Genomic DNA, 21,335 nt, shown 5'->3' with positions numbered 1-21,335 from the left:
TGGTGAAACCATCTGTGGTTAAGATGAGGTGTTTCACTAATTTGAAAGGATATATGCATTTTTGTGTTCATTGCAGCATTATTTACATTAAGATTGATTAGTGCCGATCGATAGGTGAATAGATAAAGAAGATATGGTATACATACAAATATATATGATGAAATGTTACTCATCTGAAAAAAGAAATCTCTCCATTTACAACAATATAGATGGACATAGAGGGTATGCTGCTGAGTCAGAAAAAGACAAATACTGTACGATTTCACTTATATATTTATATATATATATGTATGCAGAATTTAAAAAACAATGCCAATGAACAAGCATAACAGAACAGACTCATAGATACAGAGAACAAACACTATTGGTTCCCAGAAGGGAGAGAGACTAAAAGGTACAAACTTCCAGTTACAAATCAATGAGTCATAGGAATGAAATGTTCAGCATGGGGAATATAATTAATAATATTGTAGTATCAGCAGCAGCAGCAGCAGCAGTATCTTAGATAATACACATGGTAATTTGACATCATGGTGATGATTTTGTAATGTATAGCATTATGATTGAATCGCTGTGTTGTATACCTGGAGCTAACATAATGTAGGCCAATTATACTTCAAGTTTAAAAATGGAGATGCTGGAAAGAAATGCAACAAGATGTTAATGATGGTTATGTCTGGGAGAGATGAGGACTATAGGTGATCATTAATTTTTGATACCTTTAGGTATTTGTAGTTGTCGGCAATGAACAGATTTTGCTAGTAAAATTAGAAAGAAAACAACGCCCTTAAAAATGAAGTAAGAAAAGACGACAACAACAACAAAAAAATGAAAAAAAAAAAAGATGAGGTATATCAGTCAGAGGAGAAGGAAATGGCAACCCACTCCAGTGTTCTTGCCTGGAGAATCCCAGTGACGGAGGAGCCTGGTGGGCTGCCGTCTATGGGGTCGCACAGAGTCGGACACAACTGAAGTGACTTAGTAGTAGCATATCAGTCAGAGTTTAACCAGAGAGAGAGTGCCAGAATGAGAGACATATATATGAAGGGATGTTTTATATGGACTTGCTTTCTGAGATTGGAAAGCTGGCCAAGGAGTCTGTAGTGCGAATGTCCTGAAGAGGAAGATTGTAAGCAGAATGGAATCCATGGGACTCACTGTAGTCTCTGTGCTTAAGGAAAGCCTAAATCCTCTTTTAAAGACCGCACCCGATTAAGTGTGACTCAGCCTGGGAAGCCTCCCATTTTATTTGTTCCAGGTCACTTTAATAGAGACCCTGACTACGTCTGCTGAGTCTTTTCGCCTTCGTGGTGTAACACAATCTAATCACAGAAGTGATTCCCCATCATGTTCATTGGTTCTGTCCACACTCCAGGGGAGAGAAAATATAGTACAAGATTTTAGAGGGCTTCTCCTAAGGCTCTGTATCCTTGTTTCACTGTCCCCATGGAAGCTCCTCAAAGACCCTCTGTTATTGAATCAGGTCTGCCGCTTGCTGCTCACAAAATCAATAGTCACAAACGCTGATACAGAGAAAGGTTGCCTTGAATCAGAATAACTAGCTGTCTGGGAAGATGGTGGACTCAGCAACCCCCAAAACCACTTCTGAAGATTCTGCATAGCAGTGAAAGCTTTTAAAGGGAGACCAGGAAGAAAGCCTTCCTCAGCGATCAATGCAAAGAAATAGAGGAAAACAACAGAATGAGAAAGACTAGAGACCTCTTCAAGAAAATTAGAGATACCAAGGGAACATTTCATGCAAAGATGGGCTCAATAAAGGACAGAAATAGTATGCACCTAACAGAAGCAGAAGATATTAAGAAGAGGTGGCAGGAATACACAGAAGAACTGTACAAAAAAGATCTTCACGACCCAGATAATCACGGTGGTGTGATCACTGACCTAGAGCCAGACATCCTGGAATTCAAAGTCAAGTGGGCGTTAGAAAGCATCACTACGAACAAAGCTAGTGGAGGTGACGGAATTCCAGTTGAGCTCTTTCAAATCCTGAATGATGATGCTGTGAAAGTGCTGCACTCAATATGCCAGCAAATTTGGAAAACTCAGCAGTGGCCACAGGACTAGAAAAGGTCAGTTTTCATTCCAATCCCAAAGAAAGGCAATGCCAAAGAATGCTCAAACTACCACACAATTGCACTCATCTCACACGCTAGTAAAGTAATGCTCAAAATTCTCCAAGCCAGGCTTCAGCAATATGTGAACCGTGAACTTCCAGATGTCCAAGCTGGTTTTAGAAAAGGCAGAGGAACCAGAGATCAAATTGCCAACATCCTCTGGATCATGGAAAAAGCAAGAGAGTTCCAGAAAAACATCTATTTCTGCTTTATTGACTATGCCAAAGCCTTTGACTGTGTGGATCACAATAAACTGTGGAAAATTCTGAAAGAGATGGGAATACCAGAGCACCTGACCTGCCTCTTGAGAATTCTGTATGCAGGTCAGGAAGCAACAGTTAGAACTGGACATGGAACAACAGACTGGTTCCAAATAGGAAAAGGAGTATGTCAAGGCTGTATATTGTCACCCTGTTTATTTAACTTATATGCAGAGTACATCATGAGAAACACTGGGCTGGAAGAAGCACAAGCTAGAATCAAGATTGCCAGGAGAAATATCAATAACCTCAGATATGCAGATGACACCACCCTTATGACAGGAAATGAAGAGGAACTAAAAAGCCTCTTGATGAAAGTGAAAGTGGAGAGTGAAAAAGTTGGCTTAAAGTTCAACATTCAGAAAACGAAGATCATGGCATCTGGTCCCATCACTTCATGGGAAATAGATGGGGAAACAGTGGCTGATGTTATTTTGGGGGGCTCCAAAATCACTGCATATGGTGATTGCAGCCATGAAATTAATAGATGCTTACTCCTTGGAAGCAAACTTATGATCAACCTAGATAGCATATTGAAAAGCAGAGACATTACTTTGCCAACAAAGGTCCGTCTAGTCAAGGCTATGGTTTTTCCTGTGGTCATGTATGGATGTGAGAGTTGGACTGTGAAGAAAGCTGAGCGCCGAAGAATTGATCCTTTTGAACTGTGTTGTTGGAGAAGACTCTTGAGAGTCCCTTGGACTGCAAGGAGATCCAACCAGTCCATTCTGAAGGAGATCAGCCCTGGGATTTCTTTGGAAGGAATGATGCTAAAGCTGAAACTCCAGTACTTTGGCCACCTCATGCAAAGAGGTGACTCATTGGAAAAGACTCTGATGCTGAAAGGGATTGTGGGCAGGAGGAGAAGGGGATGACAGAGGATGAGATGGCTGGATGGCCATCACGAACTCGATGGACGTGAGTCTGAGTGAACTCCAGGAGTTGGTGATGGACAGTGAAGCCTGGCGTGCTGCGATTCATGGGGTCGCAAAGAGTCGGACACGACCAAGCAACTGAACTGAACTGAAGGAAGTAATCTAGTGAATCATTGAGATGGGGGGTCAGAGTCATGGCCATCCCCCACAGTGTGCAGGCTCATGGGCTTCTCATGATCTTTCTTTAGATACTGCCTTTTCACACAGTTTATTTGTGAGATTTCTGAAGGGGATGCTAGGGAAGTGATCTGGTCATCTGTTAATTACTTATTCATTTCTGCTTCTTTGATTTAGGGAAAGAACCCACAAGTTGCAAACTATTGTGTGATGAAAAGATTTGAAAGGTTAGCTAGGGCCAAAAATGAGTAGAGCGTGGGGGTACCTGGTTTAAGGTTAGTGAAGAGACAGTAGAGGGCCTTCTGCAAGCTGCTTACATCTCCCAATACAGGAAAAGTTTTAAAGCCCTTCTCTCCACTAACCCACCTGCTGGAGTTTTTCCTCATGAAGCTTCTGAACATCAGGACTAAAGTCAGGTGTGTGTTTTTTTTTTTTTGCAATTCTGCCCTGGATGGGCTAAGCTTGGCCTGGACCGTCCGTCCCAGCAATTTCTCTTAACCTGTAGTATTGTTAGACTCATATTTCACAGTGACCAGCTATTCTTTGCCAAAATGTGCCCCTGTATATAAGCAAATAAATTAAGTTTTGACCTTTTAACTCTCATAACTTTAGCCACTATTTGTCTTAAGGAGAACTGGCTTATACCAAAATACTCCATCATCTAAGGATGTAGGCCCTTGTCTTCTTTCTCTCAGCCACTTGACAGAATAATTTGGGGACATTTAAGGAAAATTTCAGTTAATGCTAGAAGAATCTCTTTGAACTACCTGGTCCATATAATTAAAACATAATGCTATTAGGACTAGTTTAAATCTGCTAATGAGTCTAATCTCCAATATTATATATAAAATAAATATATAATTTAAGGAGAACAGTTACTCAGACATAGCTGTGACTTGGTCACGAGCCAGATTGACATACCCAATGCCAAAACATCACTTTTTATTTTTCAGGCTGATCTTTTAAACTTCTAGAACCATATGAATATTCATTCGGAAATTAGATTTTCCAAGCATTCATGAGTAGGATTATTTGAATGCTGGGATTGGGGTTATTTTATTTTTTCTGAAGAGTGACTGGTTTTTTCAGGCAGTGAATCTTGCTGAACTGCAGCTCCAGTTTCTTCTTTCTTTGGCAGTGGGCTGTTGCTTGTACTTTTGTGCTCAGTTATTTTGGAGTCCAGCTGCTGCTATTTACTAGGCCTCCCCTGGGTTTGCATAGTATAGTGGTTAACAAGAATTGGCAGATTGCATAAACAGATTTTGTGGCTACTTTTCTCATCCAGGATTTAGCTCGTCTAATTTTTTTGTCTGCTTGTGAGCCCGAAACTGTGTCCTTTGATACCTTAAGTATCAAATAAGGCAGCAGCTTTTCTTCTGCTTGAGCTCCAAGCAAATTGCACAGGGCATGCCCCTAGGCAAAGGCTACATCTTACCAATCTCTTGGGTACTGTTTGTCTTTATAGAGAAGTCTGATGTTCACTTTCTGCTTTTGGTCTCTGAAATGCCCAACCACAGATTCTAAAAAATATTTTTTTCCAATTTTCTAACTGTTGTCTGTGGATGATTAGCCTAACTAAACTACAATCATTTCCCAAAGCCAGAATAACTGAAAAGAAAACTAAATACAGATGATTTATAAAATATATCAAGGTAATGCTAAAACTAAAGATCACTAATTTAGATATAGGTTAGCTAATACAGGGTTTTAGGAATCTGACTTCTCACCTAACTTGGACACTTTATTTCTGGTAAGATAGACTAGTTTTCGATTAGATGCTTTTACCAGCTGCCATGTTCTTAACATGGTGATGGGTCAGATCATAGAGATTATTTTTACCTGAATGTCTCCTAAACTTGAGCTACAGAAAATGATAGGAAATAAAAGAAGGAAAGGACATGACTGGCTTTTGTTCTTTTAAACAGCAAATAATCAGGTGGTTTTTTTTGTTTTGTTTTTTCCTCTAATGTCACTTTAGTAATTCTTACTTGACTTGAGGATCATAATAATTACAAAAACATGGTCATCATGAAGTTTTGGAATTAAAAGTTCTAATCCAGAGAGTCATGTGAAGCACTTCAGTAAAAAGCAAGCACAGCTTACCTTTGCACTTAGCAGCTGCACTTTTTCAAAGCCCAATCCTCAAACCTGTAAATAGACTACAAGCCAATTTCCTGGGATAAAGGAAAAACAAAAAGCATGTTAGAAGCTCCTTGTTTTATTTTGAGGAGATAATTGCATTGTTATATATTTTCCCTAGAATTTAATTTTTCTATTTAGAGGGTTGGTTTAAGTAGACTTGTAGTTTATCTGGTTTGATAGAATGAAATTGGAATGGTTTATTATCTGTTTTATTGCTTATTCTTAGAATAGTGTTTCAGGTTATTTGCATAATGGTTAAATCAACTTAACTTATAATTGCATTCACTTTCTTATATGACCTTGACCCTTTTTGCATTAAGAATCAAAACTCATTTAAGTTTTAATTTTCAATTGTTGACGGAGTGTCCTTAATTATTTTGGAGTTCTTAATTATTAGTGTGGTGTAATAAACCCCCTCCAGTGTTCTTGCCTGGAGAATCCCAGGGACGGGGGAGCCTGGTGGGCTGCCGTCTATGGGGTTGCACAGAGTCGGACACGACTGAAGAGACTTAGCAGCAGCAGCAGCAGCAATAATGCCATAAAAAATCAAAATTTCTGTTTTACTTGAATTGTTCCTTTTGGTGGTTTGACAGACATAAAATTGACTCCAACCTAATTTTCAGAAACATTTATATAACTAGTACTGATTTCAAACAATGCTGTAACAGCCAAAGAGATAGACAAAAAGTAAATTTAACAAGAAAATTAGAACAAGGACAATAAGGAACCACAAAAGAAGATATTGTAACCAAAAGAGTATTAGATTTTTTTCTTGTTATTTTAAGAATTATACAGAACTTCAAGATATAATGAGTTTTTGAAGACCAGAATGAAACATGGAAGGGAAAATTGAAGGAAGAAGCATTAAAATAAATAAGGATTGAAAGGAAATATTTAGTTGGTATCAGAGGATTGATTGTTTCTTCCTAGCATAGGGAGCTCTGTAGTCCAAAAACTATATTGAAACTGAATTATACCCTTGATTAGTGTTTGAAAGAAATCATCATTATTCCTAACACCCTCATTAAAACAAAATTAATCATTACCATTATAAATAACAGATTCATGGTCAAAATCCTGAAAGTTTATTAAAGTGTTTATTTTATCACAGATTCTGTGCTGAAAGGGTTATCTCATTTTTTTATCTCATTCATTATCTCATTTTTTTCTGATACTGTGGGGGAGGTTCTCTTGTTAGCTTTATTTACAGATGAGAAAACAGAGGCTTAAAAGGTTTAATTAAGTTATCCTAAGACCTCAGAGGTACTAAGTGGCAGAGATTAGGCTCAAAATTGAGTTTTCTATCCCCCCAACCTATACTCTTAGTCATCAATCATAAAAATAATAATCTAGAAAGAATATGAAACCTAAATTACTGATTTTAAGGTCTCCAGTTTGGAGTTTTCCATGAAGCAATATAAAATTTTGTGTTATGGCCGAAATAATTTTCTACCCGTATGAATAATTCAGGAGTATGTTATTTATCCTTGCAATCTCCTACTCAGTTTCCATTAGAGATTTAACTGCTACAATAGAACATTTGACCATTATCATTTCAGAGGGCTACATTTTTCAAGGGACATGATTTACAACAAGGCAAAGTTCTTTTGATATTAAACCCATATTTTTTAAAAGCCTTTGCTTATCTTTTTTTTTTTCCTCTCTCAGGAAAAATTGGATGTAGGAGTGAGAAAAGAAGTTGATGGCATGGGAACCTCTGAAATAAAATATGGAGACTCAGTATGTTATATACAGCATATCAATACAGGCTTGTGGCTGACTTACCAGTCTGTGGATGTGAAATCGGTGAGAATGGGATCCATACAACGTAAGGTAAGAATGTACAAAAACACTGTCTATGGCAGTCATTCTTAATGACTGAAAACTACAAATGCAAGACCAAAACAAGTAGCTAACACTCTCAGCCACTTGCTATGTTATTTACATGCTAGAGGTCCAGTCCCACCCTGAGAAGCTCTCTGGTTTTTGTATGGTGAGCAGTTTTAGATGTTGCTTTGTTGTTGTCGTTTAGTTGCTCAGTCCTGTTTGACTTTTTTCGACCCCATGAACTGTATGGCCTGCCAGGCTCCTCTGGATAGAATACCGAAGCAGGTTGCCTTTCCTCCTCCAGGAGACCGTGTTTTATCAGCACTCTCCCCTTTGATCCATCGCTTTTGGGTGTCCCTGCGTGGGGCGTGGCTCATAGCTTCATTGAGTTACATAGCCCCTTCGCCACACAAGGCTGTGAACCATGAAAGGGTTGAAATTTTAGTTTTTTGTGTGTTTTTCGTTATCGCACCCAAGTCACGCTTATCTCAGCTTGCTGTCATTTCATCTATTCTGGTTGTTCATCTCAGTATGACTTCTGATTGTGAATTTTCACTCCTCTTTCACTGAAGTTATGCCTTCTTGCATCCTGTAGACGATTAAACTAGTTTATATACTTAAATAATATTCTGCTATTTCACTTTATCTGACTTAATAAAATTAGATATGATTGCTAAATTTTATCAGTTGAAGGGAGATAAAAATCATGCTTTAGTGTCTTTTACTTTGTTGATAAATAAGTGAATAGACATCACAATATTTAAGAATCCTTATATTCATAGACTAAACCCAGGTTGGCCTAGTTTATTCTTCTTCTTAAATCTTATTGGTTTCTACTTATATTTTATTTTAGAACTTACATAGAATTGCCACATATATTCATTTGATAAATTTATGCATTAATTTTTCTTTGTTTATGGATATTGAAATTTGAAATTCTAACAATTTTCAAATTTTGCAAAGTATTCTTTCCTTTGTCTTTTTTCAACCATTAGAAAATATAGACCTTTCATAGGTGACAGACTGTAAAGATAGGCAGCAGTCATTGTTCACTTACTAGTTTACTATTTAAAGAATATGTTTTCTTTGAAGGTTCATTAGAGCTCACTTGTGAAATTGTCTAGTCCTATGATCTTTTAAATATTGGATCTTAAATTTCCTTTCCCATCTCTGTTAAATAAGTTGATATCATCAAATTTTCTACATTAATGATATGCCTTTTGATGATTTTTTAAATTTGCTAGAAAGTCATCCATGTCCTCTGGGGTAGTCAGTTATGTTCTTAAAAAAAAATTGGAGGGGGCATTAAGTCTCATACGGCATTGATTTATTATATTTTATAATTTTAATGTCTTTTGTATCTTATATCATATTTCCTGTGTTTATTTCTTTCTTTCAATTTTATCTTTGGCTTGCTTTGTGAGAGGTTAATCTCTTTCATTTATCTTCTCAAAAAATAAACATTTGGGGTTTATTCATCCTTACCTACTATATCATTTTCTTTCTAGTTCATTAAATTCTTTTTTTATCTTATTTAATTCCTCTTTTTAATTTTGTTTGTTTGTTTTTTAGAGTCTTAAAAAGAGTAATACATTGCTTCATTATGGTCATTTTTTCTTTGTCAGTGAATGCATTTAAGGTTTGGAATTGACTTTGGGACTTCCCTGATGGTTCAGTGGTTAAGATTCCCAGTTTCCACTGTAAGGGGGCAAAGGTTCAATATCTGGTAGAAGACATCACAATACTTAAGAATCCTTATATTCATAGACTAAACCCAGTTTGGTTTAGTCTAAGATCCCAGATGTTCTGTGGAATGGCAAAAAGAAAAAAAAACTTTGACTAGAAAAAAAGACTGAATCTCTGTCTCATTGATTTTGGTATAGGGAAAATCCTCTTTACATTGCTTTTTAGGTAGTTTGTGATATTAGTTTTAGTTGCTAATTTTCGTTCGGTTTATCTGGTTAAATGTTCTGAAGACTTTTTGCTGTTGGTGTTGCCTGAAGGGAGTTAGGCACGATGGTTCCATTTACATACAGTACACAAGTGATCTTTGCTGTTGAAAGTCCTGAAGATGGGAAATACCTTGGAAAACAGGGACAGGAAGTGAACACTAGAGGAGGTTTTAAGGTGCTGTAACATTCTCTTTCTTGATTGGGTGTTACACAGTTGTTGCACTTTGTAAAATTCATTCAGCTGTTCAATTATCTCTTTATGTTGTATATTCAGAAATATAAAGCCTAACAAAAGAAATAATACAATAAAATACATTTTTTAAAAGAACTGAGATACCTTAGAAGCATTGCTACTGCTTAGTCACTTCAGTCGTGTCTGACTCTGTGCGACCCCATAGACGGCAGCCCACCAGGCTCCCCCATTCCTGGGATTCTCCAGGCAAGAATATTGGAGTAGGTTGCCATTTCCTTCTCCAATGCATGAAAGTAAAAAATGAAAGTAAAGTCGCTCAGTCGTGTCCGACTCTTAGCGACCCCATGGACTGCAGCCTACCAGGCTCCTCCATCCATGGGATTTTCCAGGCAAGAGTACTGGAGTGAGGTGCCATTGCCTTCTCCGTAGAAGCATTGCTCAGTGCTGATAAATTAACCCTGCTATGTTCAGAATTACTGTATAACTGGTATTCCATGTAATGTTTTCCTTTGCTTCTTTGTTCAGAGTTTGTTTAGACTGTGGATGAATTATTGAATATAGATATGTGAAAGCACTCTAATATTTGTTTTTCAAATCAATACATTTATTGATTTGTGTTTAAACAACAATTGATTCATCTTTAAAGCAACAACTGAATAAATATATTGAAGGATGAATTTGTACAGGAACATGTGCATATCACTTTACCTGACCATGACTGCGTACAGCCTGTTTCACCTGTCTTTAGACTCTGTTTATTGTCACGGCTCACCTTTTTGAGTGCACATCTTCCTAACACCCATTTGAAAAAAGGATGTTGGGAGTAATGGAGTTATTTTTGTTTTCATGCAGGCTATTATGCATCATGAAGGACACATGGATGATGGCCTAAATTTATCCAGATCTCAGCATGAAGAATCTCGGACAGCACGTGTCATCCGGAGCACAGTCTTCCTTTTTAATAGATTTATTAGGTACATTTTCCTTCTTTGTTGTGATTGCTTGATACTTTATTTCAGTTTCATTTTCATATTACAAATAAACAATTCTAAAACATATTATGTTGGTAAATCTCATACAGTTTGGCAATTCTGCTGAACACATTAGGAAATGCTAGATAGATAATTTTGTGTTTTTCTTTTTTAAATTGGAATATAGTTGATTTACAATGCGTTAGTTTCACGTATACAGCCAAGTGACTTAGTTATACATATTCATATATCTGTGCTTTTTCAAATTCTGTTCCCTTATAGATTATTATAGAGTATTGAGTATATTTCCTTTAAATGATTTTTTAAGAAACGACTGTGGTTTTAGGAATTGTATATGTAACTTATAATTGTTAGCTGTATGTGAGAATTATTCTATAACATACCCTTGTGCTAGCTCTTTCACACTGAGAGTGGTACTGCCTAGATACTTTGTGAATTTTGAACTTTTTTTAAAGTGATTCTTGTAATAAATAAGTTTTCCCATGTAATAATGGAAACAATTGCATATCTACAAAAGTAAGTCTAACTTGTGTCCAGAGTGTTTTCTGGGAACCTTATCCCAAGATATACTCTGGTTGGTGATAGGTATTATATCTGTTTTTACACTTGCCAATTTAAAGATGGGAAAAACTGATATATATGTGTATAAGCTCTTCTCAAGTGGCACAGGTGGTAAAGAACCCACCTGCCGATGCAGGAAACATGAGATACAGGTTTGTTCCCTGAATCGGAAAGATCGTTGGAGGAGGAAACGGCAAGTCATTCCAGTTTTTACATGCAGAATCCCCATGGACAAAGGAGCCTGGAGAGCTACAGACCGTAGGATCGCAGAGTCAGACATGACTGAAGCAACTGAACGTGCATGTGTGCATGTATATATTTATAGTATATACATATTTATTTGTTAGTGTTTGTCACTCAGTCATGTCCAACTCTTTAAGACACCATGCACTGCAGCCCACCAGGCTCCTCTGTCCATGGGATTTCCCAGGCAAGAATACTGGAGTGGGTTGCCATTTCCTTCTCCACATATTTATTTACAATGATATTTAGTTTTTTAACAATTTGCACATAAGTGCAAATTGTTAAAAAAACAGTGAGTATACCTCATAATTTTTGGCCAGGTTTCTTCATTTATTTTTTCTTTGTGATTTGCCCTATTATTTGATAATATTTGTATTAGGCCATTATGAGCTTTTTCTGTGTTAGAGATATTAATTTCCTATATAAATTGTAAATATTTCTCCATTTTTTTGGTTTGGAAAAGATCTTAAAGTGCTTTTTCCATCATGGTTTGCTCAATAAATCATGTCTTGGTTTTACAGCATATAAAAGACCTTTACCACCTAAGGTTATATGAATGTTAATTATTTTCTGCTTCTTTTATAAACCATTGCACTGTGTATGCATTCTGTGCATACTTTCATGAAATCAAAGCATGTGCACAGCATTCAGCTTCATCATATCCCTAGTATTTATCTCAATTCTCTGTCTCATATAAATCCTAACCCTTTTCAGATGGAGTAATGCTTGCTGGAGTATGCATCATCAGATTCTTATTTTTTATAACAACACTTTAACTGTGAAATTGTAACTTATTTAGGATCAATTTTACTTAGACTTTTTCCATCTTGTTCTTTCCATAGTTCTTCTTTAATACTGCCCAATCAGTTCTATTGAAGAAAATAACCATAAATCTTTAAAATAGCCTATTTTCTGTGTAGTCTATCCATCAGTACTGACTTCTTCAACTGTAGAGGTTTTTATTACAGTGTGACTTGTGTGGTGTTTTCAGAGGCACTGTTGAGATTCCATTTGGCAAGAAAGAGCTAGCTTAATAACAGAAAAAAATTATTTGTTTTAAAGTATATTTGGTCAGAAAGTTGCTGTATCAGTGTTCAGACTTAATGTAGTGATGCTATGCCTTAAGTGACGTTTTCTATGTTGATCAAGATAGGATAATTCATCTTGGATGTGATTGACTTTCACACATTTGTTCTTTGCTCAAGAGTACTCATATTTTTTTTTAAAGAACCTGTGATATGGAAGATTAATTTTAGAATCTTAATTCTTGCTTAATTGATTAGAGAACCAAACATGCGAAATTTGGGTTCTGTGGCAAAAGTACTTACCAAGTATTTGCTGCTTCATAATAAAATTCAGTTTTTATTTGGGTTATTTGAATGAAATTCATTCATTAGACTTCTCTTGATAAAATAGGTTAGTTATATAACCCATATTTAACTTTAGATAGTTCTCTATATCCAAGGATTTTGCATCTATAGATTCAACCAACCATGGATCAAAAATATTAGGAAAAAATTCCGGAGTGTTTCAAAAAGCAAAACTTGAATGTGAAGCATGATGGCAACTATTTGCATAACATTATATTGTATTTACAATTATTTACATAGTATTATGTAGGTAATCTAGAGATGATTTAAAGCATACAGAAGAATATTAATAGGTTATATGAAAGTGAAATTTCACTTATATGTGGAATCTTTTTTTTTTTAAGACAGACATATACTTAATGTCCAAACAGAAATAGATCCATAGACATAGAAACAAACTTACGACTACCAAAAGTGAAAGAGGACAGGAGCAATTAATTAGGAGTTTGGGATGAACAAAAACACACTACTGTATTTAAAATAAAGAAGTAGGACCTACTGGATAGTTCAGGGGACTATACTCAATATTTTTTAGTAATAATTATATGTGTGTATGCTCATGCACGCACACACACACACACACACATACTCAGTCGCTTAGTCATACCCAACTCTTTGTGACCCCATGGACTGTAGCCCACTAGACTCCGCTGTCCATTGGAATCTCCAGTCAAGAATACTGAAGCGGGTAGCCATTTCCTTCTCTAGGGGATCTTCCCAATGCAGGGATTGAACCTGGGCCTCCTGCATTGCAGGTGGATTCTTATCTTCTGAGCCACCAGGAAACCCATCAGTTCAGTTCAGTTCAGTTCAGTCGCTCAGTTGTGTCCGACTCTTTGCGGCCCCATGAATTGCAGCACGCCAGGCCTCCCTGTCCATCACCAACTCCTGGAGTTCACTCTGACTCACGTCCATCAAGTCAGTGATGCCATCCAGCCATCTCATCCTCTGTCGTCCCCTTCTCCTCCTGCCCCCAATCCCTCCCATACTATACTATTATTATATACGTGACTTGAGCATAGATTTTGATATCTGAGGGAGATCCTGGAATTGAGGGAGGGATAATCAGTTAAAAAGATTATCTCATTCCCAGTCTGATCTGTAAGCTTTCTTTTTTGTTTCCCTTGGGTTTAATTTGCTCTTCTTTTTTTTGGTTTCAGAAGATGAAGGCTGATATCATTAATTTGAGACCTTTCCTATGTCCTTTAGTGATAAAATATCTGTCCTTATTGTTCCCTGTCACTTTTTGTTGTGCTGTGTTTAATTTTTCTTTTAATTGCTTCTTTGACCAATAGGTTGTTTAGTATTCAGATATTTAGGTTGTGCTTAGCTGCTCAGTCATGTCCGACTCTTTGCGACCCCATAGACTGTAGCCTGCCAGCCTCCTCTGTCCATGGGGATTCTCCAGGCAAGAATACTGAAGTGGGTTGCCATGCCCTCCTCTTCCACATATTTGGGATTTTCCAAAGATCCTTCTGTTACTGATTTCTAATTTAATATCTTTGGGGTCAGAAAACATACTTAAAAGACTGAGTGCTTTTAAATTTATCCAGATGTGACTTATGGCCCAGGAAGTTCCAAAAAGCAAAACTTGAATTTGCTGCAGGCTGGAGCTATTTCATAGTATTTACATTGTAATGTGTGTCCTAAGTAATCTAGAGATGGTTTAGGTACACTGGAGGATGTGCAGGGGTTGATGTAGAGGCAGGCATGACTACTCCAATTCAACCTGAAAAAATTATATCGCTCACTGTTACTGAACCAGGAACAGTGTTATAACTCAGTCTAAGAATGGATCCCTCTTTTGTTAGCTTTGTAACCAAGATCATACGAATCAACTCAGTCACAAGTCCTTTCAGACATTTTCATAATGTTTGCTGTTAGTTGCTCTCTGAGGAAATGTTCAGTCTTGCTGAGTATTCTGTGTGCAACGGGAAATTAATGTTCCATGTGCCCATTCTCCTTTTATTGAGTAGAGTACTAACAAGTGTCCATTTGATCTAGCTGGTTGATAATGTTGTTTGCTGCTGCTGCTGCTAAGTCGCTTCAGTCGTGTCCGACTCTGTGCGACCCCATAGACGGCAGCCCACCAGGCTCCCCCGTCCCTGGGATTCTCCAGGCAAGAACACTGCAGTGGGTTGCCATTTCCTTCTCCAGTGCATGAAATTGAAAAGTGAAAGTGAAGTCGCTCAGTCGTGTCCGACCCTCAGGGACCCCGTGGACTGCAGCCTGCCAGGCTCCTCCGTCCATGGGATTTTCCAGGCAAGAGTACTGGAGTGGGGTGCCATTGCCTTCTCTGGATAATGTTGTTTAGATTGTCTGTTTCCTTACTGATTTTCAGTGTGTATGTTCTATTCATTTTTGAGAGAAGGGTATTGAAATTTTTGACTATAATTGGATCGTTCTACTTCTTCCTTGCAGTTCTGTTTTTTTTTCATGTATTTTGAAGCTCTGTTGTTAGATTCATAAAAATTTAGAATATAATAAACTGCTGCCTTTATTATGAAATTACCTTTTTAAAATCCCTGATATTTCTATGACATCAAATTTGTATGATGTTAATATTGAACTCCTGCTTTCTTGCTTTTCTTGGTGTTGGCATTGTATAATTTTTAAAGAACTTTTACTTTTAACTAATTTGCATCTTTAAAGGGCATTTCTGTTATGCAGTATGTAGTTACGTCTTGAATTATTATCCACTTTGACAATCACTTCCTTTTAACTGTAAAATTTAGTCCATTTATATTTGTATGATTACTGATATATAGTTTTGTTTGCCATCTTATTATTCCTTTTGTATTGCCCTATGTGATCTTTGTCTCTTTTCCTTTTTTTCCTGCCTTCTTTTGTGTTGTTTGAATATTTTCTGCAATTCTATCTTAATCTTGTTTTTATTGGCTTATTATAATGTTTTGTCATTTTCATGGTTGCTTAAGATTTTTAGCACATGTCATTAACTTGTAATTTCAAGTCATTTTATCTCTATGAATAATGCAAGAACATTTCAATAGAATACTTCTCTCCCAGTCTTTGTTACGTTTTTGTCATACATTTGGCTTTTATTGATATTATAAACCCCAAACTACATTTTTATAATTTTTATTTAAGGTTATATTTTTTAAAGAGATTTAAATACACACAAAAACATTTAACAATTTTTGCCCAGAGTTACCATTTCAGTTGTTTTGTCTTCATTATTTTATTGAGGATTTGCATTTCCTTTAGGTAGTTTATCTTTATTCCCAAAGTTCTTCTTTTTACATTTCTTTTGGTGCAGGTCAGTTGGAGATGAGCACTTTTGGCCACTGTACTTGTTTCTGAAATGTTCTTATTTTAAGTGGTTTTTTCCCCTTGGGTATAATATTCTTGAGTTTTTTTGGTTCATTGATTTTTCTTTTTACTGATGATTATCTTTTAGGCTTTATGTATCTGGTCATTTTTGTTTTGGTTGTCAGACATTGTAAATTTGTTGGGTACTGTATATTTTTGTCTTCCTGTCAATGTTTTTAAGATTTTTCTGGGAGGCAGTTAAGTTACTCAGTCAAGTTTGATTCTTCTGGAATTTGCTTTTTGAATTTTTGGGGTGGAGCAGAGCAGGGTTGAATCTAGGGCTAGTTATTCTCTGCTATTGAAGCAAGCCTATCTGTATCCTCAGCTTGGTGCCCCATGAATTGTGAGAACTTCTAGTCTGGCTGATGGAAGGAGGTTGACTTCAGAACCTGTGTAAGGGTTGACCTCTAATCGTTTTGGGGGATTCTGTTCCCTGCTGAAGGCAGTTTTCTCATGTGTACATGTTGATCAGTAGTCGGCTGAATATTTGAAAGGGATCCTCTTTAGTCCTCTAGAGTCCGCTCTTGTAAAGCTGTCTCCGCTCTGGTACTGTGTCCTGCAAACTCTAGCCGCCTTGGTATGCCAGACTCTCAGGAATGTCTCCTCAACTCAGCGAGTCTTCTGTGCCTCACTTGGGTTCCCTTATCTACCTACATCTTCGCTTAGAAATTCTTCTAAGGCAAACTGAAACAGTTGTACAGCTCACCTTGGTTGTTACCCTATCTATCCTTTGTATCTTGATTTTCAGTGTCTTGAAATGTGTTCTTCCCCAAATATTTTGTCTGGTATTTCTTGGTGGGTGGAGGGAGGGAGGAATTGTTTCAGAAGAGAGTAAGTGCTGTCCCTGTTCACTTTATCTTGTCCAAAAGTAATTCAAAAGTTGACACATATAATTCTTACTTCAGGATGAGATTCCATGTTTCCTCTGGCAAATGTAGTCTAATCTTTTCTACTTCTGTATTTATATTTATTCTCCTTTTGATGTCTCACCACAAGCCTATCACTAAGCTACTGTCTTTTCCTGAGTTACCCAGCATCTCCTTTTAAAATTTCTCTCTACTGTGATCATGTAACAGGTGCCATGGATGAACAGGATGAGTCTGTTTCCCTCTTTTTTACACTTATCTAACCTTAATTGTGTATTCACTTTTTTTAAAAATTAAAATTTAATTTAGCTTTTTTCCCCCTCTTCTTTCTGGAATACTTACCTGCTGGTTATATTGTTCATCATGTCTATATATGTATATCTGTATATATAGATTTATTTATGTGCTTGTTAATATTACTGAATTATTTGAATTCCTGAATTTATATAGCTTTAATGTAGCCTGATATAATTTAATTTAGCTTCTTTAATATCCCTTAGAAACGGAAAAATTTTACATGATTATAGAAATTGTAAAGGGTATGTTTATGTTAAGTAATATAATTTGATCCTTCTATCACATTCATAAAATCACTGCTGCTGCTGCTGCTGCTAAGTCACTTCAGTCGTGTCTGACTCTGTGCGACCCCATAGATGGCAGCCCACCAGGCTCCCCCGTCCCTGGGATTCTCCAGGCAAGAACACTGGAGTGGGTTGCCATTTCCTTCTCCAATGCATGAAAGTGAAAAGTGAAAGTGAAGTCGCTTACTCGTGTCCGACTCTTCATGACCCCATGGACTTCAGCCTACCAGGCTCCTCTGTCCATGGGATTTTCCAGGCAAGAGTACTGGAGTGGGGTGGCCTTCTCCATAAAAATCACCAAAAATATTTAAAACTGCAATATCTGTACAATATTCAGATATTTTTCAAGGTAATTTTTTAGATATTCATTGTATTAATATAGATTCATATAGTATTAAAAGCCTTACGTAAAATATGTAAACAGACCTTTTTTATTTTGTAGAGTGAAAGTCAAAATCTATTTTGTGTTTATACATTTGTGTTTTTCTAATGTAGTGTATTTTCTGTGATCATTCTGGTCTCTGTCACCAAGGTTAAGGTAGTGGTCGTGGAGTGTTTGTGAGGGTGGACGTGTACATTTGTTTCTGTGTACAGGGGAATGTATTCTATTCTTCTGGACTATTTTTTTTAAGTGTATTAATTCCCTGTGGGACAAGGGATAAATCTGTTTGTAATATGGTTTAATCTTTAAGTTATGAAATATAGGGACGGAATTCATAACTTTGGTTTTTGTTTTGACATAATGTGATTCTCCCACCTTTGGTTTCCCCTAGTTTTTTTTTTTTTTTTTCATTCTTTTGTCCTTGATAAATTAAGATGAAAAGCATCCTTATATTGGATAGAAGTTCTAAAACTTTGCATCATTAACAATTTTAAGAGTCTTGGACAGCATTTTCTGACAAGTTTCTCCTAGAAAGCAATTAATTGATTACATTTTTTGTAGCAGATATATTCAACCTAATAATCTAAAAACTGACATTTACTATTATTTCCCTTTAAATTTGAAAATGTAGATATTATATTTGAGTTATTTTTGAATTTTATTTACATTTGTAGGTGAGATTTGAATTTGACTTTGTTATATTTATCATTCAACTAGAATTAGTGGGTTAAAATGGTTAAAACAGCAATATTTCATTGTATATATGTGTTCATTTTAAAAAGGGAGAAAAAAATTTCTCCTGCCAAGTCATTTCTGTTGCTTTTTTAGCATAGAAAGAACTTACAGAGATAACAAGACAAGGTAATAGATGAATTTCATTGATGTATCTGATTTGGAAGTTCAGATAGAAACTTTAGGATAGTCATGCAGTTTAACTATTTTAGCTGTTTATAAGGTTGAAGTCAAATATTCCAAAATAATATTTAGGGTAAATGATGATATATTTAAAATTATGTTTTGAGCATCGTAAGTTCAAATTTTTTTTAAAACATTTTTTTTCTACTTTTTTTAAGGAGCTCATGATCTGAGTCATAGTCCCAGATCTTGTTTTTACTGACTGTATAGGGCTTCTCCATCTTTGGTTACAAAGATGCTTCTTATTACAAAATTCAGGCTTAAATTGAAGAAAGGTAGGGAAAACTACTGGGCCATTCAGGTATGACCTAAATCAAATCCCTCGTGATTATACAGTGGAGGTGATGAACAGATTCAAGGGATTAGATCTGGTAGACAGAGTATCTGAAGAACTGTGCACAGGGGTTCTTAACCTTGTACAGGAGGCAGTGACCAAAATCATCTCGAGGAAAAAGAAACCCAAGAAGGCAAAGTGGTTGTCTGAGGAGGCTTCACAAATAGCTGAGCAATGAAGAGAAGCAAAAGACAAGTAAGAAAAGGAAAGATAATCCCATTTGAATGCAGAGTTCCAGAGGATAGCAAGGAGAGATGAGACGTCCTTCTTAAGTGAACTATGCAAAGAAATAGGGGAAAACAATACAATGGGAAAGACTAGAGACCTCTTCAAGAAAATTGGAGATATTAAGGGAATATTTCATGCAAGGATGGGCACAATAAAGGACAGTAATGGTAAGGAGCTAACAGAAGCAAAAGAAGTTAAGAAGAATTGGCAAAAATATACAGAAGAACTATACAAAAAAGATCTTAATGACTCAGAAAACCACGATGGTGTGGTCAGTCAATTAGAGCCAGACATCCTGGATTGTGAAGTCAAGTGGGCCTTAGGAAACATTACTACAACCACAGCTAGTGCAGGTGATGAAATTCTAGATGAGCGATTTAAAATCCTAAAGGGCGATGTTATTAAAGTGCTGCATTCAACATGTCAGCAAATTTGGAAAACAGCAGTGGCCACAGGATTGGAAAAGGTCACTTTTAATTCCATTCCCAAAGAAAGGTAATGCCAAAGAATGTTCAAATTACCACACAATTGCGCTCATTTCACATGCTAGCAAGATTATACTCAAAATCCTTCAAGCAAGTCTTCAGCAGTACGTGAACTGAGAACTTCCAGATGTACAAACTGAGTTTCAAATAGGCAGAGGAACCAGTGGTCAAATTACTGTTTGTTGTGTCACTGAGAAAGCAAGGAAATTCCAGAAAAACATCGAATTTGGCTTCACTGACTTTGTTAAAGCCTTTGACTGTGTAAATCACAACAAACTGTGGAAAATTCTTAAAGATATGAGTATCAGACCCCACCTTACCTGTCTTCAGAGAAACCTATATATAGGTCAAGATACAACAGTTAGAAGTGGGTATGAACTACTGACTGGTTCAAAACTGAGAAAACAGTACAACAAAGCTGTATATTGTTACCTGGCTTATTTAATTTATATGCAGAGTACATCATGTGAAATGCTAGACTGGGTGAATCACAAGCAGGACTCAAGATTGATGGGAGAAATATCAGCAACCTCAGATATGCAGATGATACCACTCTAATGGCAGAAAGTGAAGAGGGACAAAGAGCCCCTTGACGAGGGTGAAAGAGGAGAGTGGAAAAGCTGGCTTGAAACAGCATTCAAAAAACTTAAGATCAGACATCTGGTCCCATCACTTCACGGAAAATAGAAGGGAAAAAAGTTGCAGCAGTGACATATTTTATTTTGGGGGGCTCCAAAATCACTGTGGATGTTGACTGTAGCTGTGACATTTGCTTCTTGGAAGGAAAGCAATGATAAACTTGGACAGTTTATTAATAAGCAGAGACATCACTTTGCCCACAAATGTCTGTATAGTCATAGGTATGATTTTTCCAGTAGTCATGTAAGGATGTGAGAGTTGGATTGTGAAGAAGGCTGAGTGCCAAAGAATTGATGCTTTCGAACTGTGATGCTGGAGAAGACTCTTGAGAGTCCCTTTTACTCCTAGGAGATCAAACCAGTCATTGCAAAAGGAAATCAACCCTGAATATTTATTGGAAGTATTGATGGTAAAGCTGAAGCTTTAATACTTAGGCCGCCTGATGTGAAGAGCAAAGACCCTAATGATTGAAAGATTGAAGGCAAAAGGAAAAAGGGGAGGTAGAGGATAAGATGGTTATATACCATCACTGACTAAATGGACATGAATTTGAGCAAACCATGGAAGATAGTGGTAATTCTGTGTGACTCAGAGGGTAAAGAATCTGCCTGCTAATGTAAGAGACCCAGGTTGAAATCCTGGGTCAGAAGATCCCATGGAGACAGAAATGGCTACCCACTACAGTATTCTTGCCTATAGACTCCTATGGACAGAGGAGCCTTATAGGCTATAGTCCATGGGATTGCAAACAACTGGACATGACTTAGTGACTAACACTTTCACTTTGGGAGATAGTGGAGGACAGAGAAGCCAGGCGTGCTATAGTCCATGAGGTCACTAGGAGTCAG

At 36.8% G+C, this 21,335-nt stretch overlaps 1 protein-coding gene across 13 annotated transcripts in view; it reads left to right on the top strand.

Annotated features, from left to right (window-relative positions):
- The window catches only part of RYR2 (ryanodine receptor 2), an 820,811-nt gene that overhangs the window by 391,738 nt on the left and 407,738 nt on the right, over window positions 1-21,335 (top strand). For all 13 annotated transcript variants that reach the window (XR_015157121.1, XR_015157120.1, XR_015157122.1 and 10 more), the window contains exons 13-14: window positions 7,258-7,422; window positions 10,414-10,535. Coding sequence is in view for 10 of the 13 variants with exons in the window: in XM_086382784.1 (XP_086238910.1) it covers window positions 7,258-7,422; window positions 10,414-10,535 (287 nt within the window). In the remaining 3 variants the exon portion in view is untranslated. The remainder of the gene's footprint in view (window positions 1-7,257; window positions 7,423-10,413; window positions 10,536-21,335) is intronic.

This window comes from Bos grunniens, chromosome 28 (assembly GCF_055505025.1).
Source record: "Bos grunniens cultivar Pamir isolate PY7600 chromosome 28, Bosgru_T2T1.0, whole genome shotgun sequence".
NCBI lineage: Eukaryota > Metazoa > Chordata > Mammalia > Artiodactyla > Bovidae > Bos > Bos grunniens.
The sequence above is the reverse complement of the archived record's forward strand: the minus strand, read 5'-3'. Positions and strand labels throughout refer to the sequence as shown.